The sequence below is a fragment of the Sinohyriopsis cumingii genome, unplaced genomic scaffold, assembly GCF_028554795.1.
Source record: "Sinohyriopsis cumingii isolate HCF-2022 unplaced genomic scaffold, ASM2855479v2 utg002964l, whole genome shotgun sequence".
Taxonomy (NCBI): Eukaryota; Metazoa; Mollusca; class Bivalvia; order Unionida; family Unionidae; genus Sinohyriopsis; species Sinohyriopsis cumingii.
Window position 1 is genome coordinate 85,691 of NW_028316353.1, and position 7,211 is coordinate 92,901.

Consider the following 7,211-nt stretch of genomic DNA (forward strand, 5'->3'; position numbering starts at 1 on the left):
ATTGAATCGCTCAACAATTGCCTGATCACGGTGAATTTCAGTATGTCCTCGTCTAATGGTGACATTATGTTGCTTCATCAACGATGATACTGCACCTTGAAATTCTTTGCCAGGATCAACTTGTAATAAATTTGGCCATCGTAGAGGTCCTCGTTGATAAATTCGTTCAAACGCAGAAGCAACCTCAGATGCTGTTTTAGTTGTTAAAGGCTCAGCATCTTTGTATCTACTTGCAACATCAACTACAGTTAACGCGTACTTGTATGTGTTTTGACGTCTTCAGATTTTAATGGTATCATGTGGCAGAAATAATATATCAGCCTGATGAACTTCATTTGGTACACTAACATTAAAATGTGCAAAGTGAATTTGTTTAGGACGCGGTAGATAAATTTGCCATATTGCTTGTTTGGATAACCAATTTTTAGCAGTAACTCTCGTAACTTTTGCTGCTTCAGCTAGTTTACTAACTGCTGCGCTACCTCTCCAATATCCGCTTGGGGAATAATAAATCGACTCCATTATATACCAGCACCTAGCGCTAATTTACCTTTCATCGCGGATTTTATTAACCAGGATGCTAACTTTTCTTTGAAAGATTTATCAGTGATGGCATTTAACACATGAATTAATTTCACATCCGCGAGATGGCGCTGTTGCAAATCCTTACTTCGGTAAGCTACATCATGCGCATGACACGCCTTATAGATAGCATTTATCGGATACTCACCTGGATTGGGCTGATTCTGGTCATTAAGTCTGATATCAAGTCGGGTTCCAGGACCACAGTAACTATATCCTGGAAGATGTTTTTCTCCTGGGTATTTAGCCCACGGAGCTCCTGGTAATTTGGCTAATTTGGCTGCGATATCACCTCCTTTTTAAAAAAAATAAATTTAAACTTTTTTGTGCCGCATCGCTCACACTTGCCTGTAAGCGCAGATCGATTATTTTTTGTTGTAATTGTTGTTATGTCCGCAGTTGGGGTACGTGTTCTACATTTCACACAACATAAATCCATATTATTTTATGATATATCTAATGGAGATTACTGACTTTTCTGCTACAAAACGACGAGAGCCAATCAAACATAACTCAGTGCTACCAAATTCTGTCCGAATGATTATTATAGGCCCATCTGGGTCGGGTAAGACGCAGTTGTTACTTAATTTAATAATGAAGTGGATGAAGTGGGAGAAGTTGTATTTGATAGCTCCATCTGTGGACGATCAGAGGTGCTACAGCGTGCTAAAAGATTTTAATGAGAATGCAGCGGCGATAAATGACGGTGATGATGTTATTGAATTTATTACTGACATCGATGAGTCGCCGGGTATCGATGATATTGACGGGAGCATCAACAATTTAGTCGTGTACGACGATGTGATGCTGGACAAACAAACAAACCCTGCCAGGATATTTTCACGCGGCAGACATAAAAACGTGGATGTGATTTATGTAACTCAACGATATACACAAATTCCGAAAGTGATCAGAGATAACTGTACCATTCTTGCTCTGTTCAACGGCGTTGACGCACACACGTTACGAAATATACATCAGACTTGGTGCAGCGGCGACATGGACATAAATAAATTCAAAAATTTCTTTAGTCGTGCTCAGGCAAAACCACATGGATTTGTAACAATAAATTTACATGATCCTCGAACACGGTATCGAGTTGGGTTAGATACAATTTTTAACTAAACAGCACGGCGACGACAAGCAAACTCTGCCAGGGACTTTCACAGAGCAGCAGAACGGGTAAACACCCCCGAGTGTTTTCGCAAGATATAGCCTTGTACCAAGAAATAGTTGTATAGGTAGATATTTTCATGAGATAACACTTCTAGTCAGCGGAGAAAGCCTATTGTCATGTTTTTCTGACTAGAAGGGTTTATTTTGTGAAAAATAATATCTCTATCTAAAATGTCTTCGATAGAAGGTTCTGTTAAGCGAAATACTTTGTGGGGTTCGCCCTCTCTGCTGCTGTTCACCAACACCATGCGCGCTTGCTGATTTTACATTACCACTTAGAAAGTGCCCATAACAGTATACAAAATACCAGTTGAGATTTACGGACGAGATGTCTCAGCGACCAGACGCTGACCCTTTGTGGATCTGACCGGGTTCGCCACCAGAGCGGAATGACCGAGTTTACCTGCTTAGCTGTTGTTGATTTCAATCCGGGCGAGCTTGTGACTTTCCTAGATCAAACTAGAAAACTGCAAACATGTAACGTGTACATTCAAGATGTTGTTTCGAAGTTGCGAGGCGCTGACTTGAAGAACCTGTCGGAAATCAATAAAAGCAGGGGAATCAGAGACGCTGGTATGTCGATGGTATTATCAAGATTGCGTCAACTCAAATACGGTATCAAAAGTTAAACAATCTGGCGTTTAAATTAGCGGACGTTTACACAGAATCGACATCTAACACGATCATAAGGTCTTCTAGAACATTGTGACGCTGCAGAAGATGTACCAAACCTCAGCCACTGTGAAAGACACTTGCACGAAAAATTCATGAACATGGATGGCAAATGAGATGTATTAGTGATAAACCACCTCCAAAACAGTCAATATACATTTTAGTATTTAGAAACACAGTTGTTCTGGGATACTAAAACATACTATAATATTATACTACTTGGAAAAAACACCAAACTATAACAGCCTGTAGGAAACCTCGCGTGTAAAAATACTGTGTAGCCCAACAGTGTTGTGCCATATTAGCTTTAACAGGTAGGACTCTGTACATGAGGTTGTTTCTTACTGTTTCTACCGCAAACATTTTGCAACTATTTACCGACAGTAGTGCAGTCTATGGGATGTATTAGCCATTGATTTTCTTTCCATTATTTATTTATTTATTTATTTATTTATTTATTTTTTACCTCTCAGAACTATTATGATATTTACATTGGGAAAAATGTTTTAGCCAACTCGGAACTCTGGCGCTTTTTTAATTTCAATCCTACGTCATAAAAAAAGGAAATCTTTTCTAAGACGGAGCTCTTGTTGGTCAAAATATGGAGAAAGTTACTGCTTATATCTTACATTACCGACAATAGTGCAGTCTTTGGGATGCATTACTATTGGATTTCTTTCCCATTATTTATCGTGCACCATTAATGTGTTTGGATTCCAAATATTTAAATATATGATTTATTGTCTGAAGGTTGCAATTTTTTTCAGAAGCTGTGCGTGAAACTGAAGAACTATTAAGACGTCAAAAAGAGCTACATGAAACCAAAATGAACGATACAGCTACATTTAGAAAGTCACAGGAAGAGTATACCGAATACAAGGCGGCCATTGTAATATGGATGTACTGTTCCCCAATCTTGATCGTGATCGGTACTGTGGGAAACATTATGTCCATCGTGGTTCTGGTGAGAAGGACCCTACGTTCGTCCACAACCATGTTTTACTTAACAGTGTTGGCAGGTTCTGACCTGTGTGCGCTGTATTTCGGTCTGTTGAGGCTTTGGGTTGAATTCACATTTAAAATCCCAATCAGAAATCTGTCAGATGTCATATGCAAGGTACACACGTTTTTAGTTTATGTTGTGACTGATTTTACAGTGTGGACCCTGGTCGCTGTCACATTTGACAGATGCCTGTCCGTCACAGTTCCTTTCAAGGCAAAGAGACTCTGCACCAGGAGAAGTTCTCGCCTAGTGATAGTAGTGATATCTCTAGGCCTCATAGTTTTCAATTCACATTTCTTCTGGACTCTCGGACTTACCGATAAGCGAGGAATCATAGTATGCGACTCGCTTCCACATGTAATCGACTTCATGAACTGGGTATGGCCATGGTTGGACTTTTGCATTTATAGCTTGATACCTTTCACTGTCATGATTGTTTGTAATATAATCATCATCTGCAATATGATAAAATCAAAGCGGAAGTTGAGGCAGCATTTGGGAATCATGCCAAAGATTAGTTCTGAGCAAGAACCACAGAGACAGAAATCGCTACCGGAAACGACTCGGCAGCAATCATTTCGGCCCCATGCCACATCTAGTCTGACAGCCATGCTCCTGAGTGTAAATTGTGTATTTTTGTTTACCACGTCACCAGTTGTTGCGCATTTGATTGCAGACAAATATTGGATTAACGCAGATGAAAGTGACCTTGCAAAGATAAGCTTGTCTTGGACAATAGTAAATATGCTGCAATACATGAATAATGCAATTCATTTTTTCTTGTACTGTCTTACAGGACCTAAATTTAGACAGGAGTTAAAAATGATCTTTAAAAGAAGTAACAGAGTCTCGGTAACAGAAAGATCTGGAACATTATTCGATAAATCAGTGTTCTAAAAACAGATCGCTGCCACAATTTTTTTTTATTTATCTACAAATAAAACACTTTATTTTAACGAGGCAGGCATAATGAAGAATTGAGTACTGTAGTGCCATGTTTTATTTTTCACATTTTCACAGTTTTTCTTTTTTTAGCCTTCTCCATTATCCGTATTTGGGTAAAGTGAACCTGATTGCTACAAATGTCTAGATATTCTACCGATAATCCCTACCTAGTTGAAGCACTTTTCAACAAGCATGTGGTCGAACAGGACATTCATGTTACATGGTGGCTGATCTATCAAAACCACCCTTAGAATATGATTCGCTCCTCGCAAGCAGAGTGGTAAGAATATTTTAACATCAGCCCTAACTATAAGTCGGAAATATAAATCATAACTTTGTAAATAATAGGAATGAAGCATGCATTCATTGTTTTAATAGACATTACAGCTGAAATGGTCACACGATGAGATCAAACATAATTTGTTATTGAGTCTGCCATTACAGATTATTCGTACGGTTTATTCTTGCTTTATGTTTTTCTGGGCTAACGAGGACTAAGTGCGCATGCACAGTCTGTGTACGGTCGTCAGGTATGTTGCACAAATGGAAGGTGTAATAGGCAATCATTTGTATTGCGGGATTTAAATTGGACGCACTATGCGACATTTTATCAACGGACGCAATCAGAATAGTAGAGAATAATATGAATTGTCTATAAGACATGAGTTCTGGATTAACAAAAGACGAAATTATGCAAGGAAAATACAGTGAGAATATAAATTCATCCGGACCTCAAATTTAGCAAACGACAAGTTAGCGGAAAGCCATTAAATACATACTTTAATTTTCGTTTAACTAGCAGAGATAAGTTGCGTAAGAAGTTCTAGATCACTCACTTTTGATTTTGACTAACTTTTTCGTTTTGAGATTTAACTGACATTTACAATGATACAAAATTTAAGAAATGTTGAACAGCATCACCGCTGAACGAAAACATACAGAAAACTCTAAATGACTCTGATCTGAAAACTAACAGTTAACTGTTAATATATAACTGAAAACAGAATTCTCTATCTCAACACAAGTATTGTAAATTAACTGATTAATGCCCTTATTGTGACTATGATGGGCTGTTTATAAAACAAAACAATTAATAAATCACATTATTGTACAGTAAACATAAGTAAGGATATATATATATATATATATATATATATATATATATATATATATATATATATATATATACACACAGCAGATGTTTGGGGGGGGGGGGCAAAAATAACTTGGATAATGTATTTTGTAGAAGTCAACAATTTGAAGACTAAATAAACATTAAAAATTCTGTTCACTTTGCATTTATTTGTTTCAATATGTTTTTTAAAATATTTTTTCTGCTTTTGCCAGGGAATAAAGATGTGTGGAATAAAGTTCAGTATCACTTAACATTTTCTCTGCAAGGACGGAGAGTAGGTATACAATTTCTTACTCGACAAAACGACATATATTGACAATAGTGTATTCTGCAGGAATTCTTAAACCAAACGGGATTTTATTTGCAGCACTTGCATACCAAATTTTGCATTCAGTAATGGCGTGAAAGTGAGTAATAATGTTTGTACATCAGTATAATCCAGAAATAAATATATCATTATTTCTGACTGCCCACTTTAAAGAATTTCGCAATGTCTGCTTAAACATTACAAACAAAACCCTGTTTAATACAATGTTCTTGCATGTGACGTGGGTTTGAATATATCAAGTGTAGAACTACATGTGTGTTAAGCAATTTTAATATATTTCTCATGATTAAGAGGGGAATGAGGTTGATTAGCATGATGCTTGACAGGTACATTAGAGCAAATAACGAATTATATGCATCGATGATGAAGAGATTAAAGATGATTGTCATCTGGATGAGAGAAAACCAAAATAGCCCATTATGTACCTAGACAAAACCAAAAATAGCCCATTATGTACCTAGACAAAACTAAAATAGCCCATTATGTACCTAGACAAAACCGAAGTAGTCCATTGTGTACCTAGACAAAACCAAAATAGCCCATTGTGTACCTAGACAATAGCCCATTATGTACGTAGACAAAACCAAAATATCCCATGTTGTATCTAGACAAAACCAATCTAGCCCATTGTGTACCTAGACAAAACCAAAATAGCCCATTGTGTACCTAGACAAAACCAAAATAGCCCTTTATGTACCTAGACAAAACCAAAATATCTCATTTTGTACATAGACAAACCAAAATAGCCCAGTATGTACCTAGACAAAACCAAAATAGCAAATTATGTACCAAGATAAAACCAAAATAGCCCATTATGTACCTAGACAAAACCAATATAGCCCATTATTTACCGAGACAAAACCAAAATAGCCCATTATGTACCTAGACAAAATCAAAATAGCCCATTTTGTACCTAGACAAAACCAAAATAGCCCATTATATACCTAGACAAAACCAAAATAGCCCTTTGTGTACCTTGATAAAACCAAAATAGCCCATTATGTACCTATACAAAACCAAAATAGCCCCTTATGTATCTAGACAAAACCAAAATAACCCATTATGTACCTAGACAAAACCAAAATAGCCCATTATGTACCTAGACAAAACCAAAATAGCCAATTATGTACCTAGACAAAACCAAAATAGCCCATAATGTACCTAGACAAAACCAAAATAGCTCACTGTGTACCTAGACAAAACCAAAATAGCCAATTATGTACCTAGACAAAACCAAAATAGCCCATTATGTATCTAGACAAAACCAAAATAGCCCATTGTGTACCTAGACGTCAACAATTTATATGCACACATCAAGCAGAACTACAGTATAAATCAGTCAGCTTTGAATCTGCTGCATACCCTTCTGG

General features: G+C 36.9%; 1 protein-coding gene across 1 annotated transcript; it reads left to right on the forward strand.

Moving 5' to 3' along the window:
* Window positions 1-3,251: 3,251 nt before the first annotated feature.
* Window positions 3,252-5,403, forward strand: LOC149769948 (putative G protein-coupled receptor 139). Its single transcript, XM_089949625.1, has one exon. It carries the CDS (start codon window positions 3,257-3,259, stop codon window positions 4,328-4,330), a length of 1,074 nt encoding a protein of 357 aa, XP_089805751.1. The 5' UTR covers window positions 3,252-3,256; the 3' UTR covers window positions 4,331-5,403.
* Window positions 5,404-7,211: the final 1,808 nt, after the last annotated feature.

Coding starts and splice junctions, on each gene's coding strand:
- LOC149769948 (XM_089949625.1), top strand. CDS start 3,257: ATGAACGATACAGCTACATTTAGAAAGTCACAGGAAGAGTATACCGAA.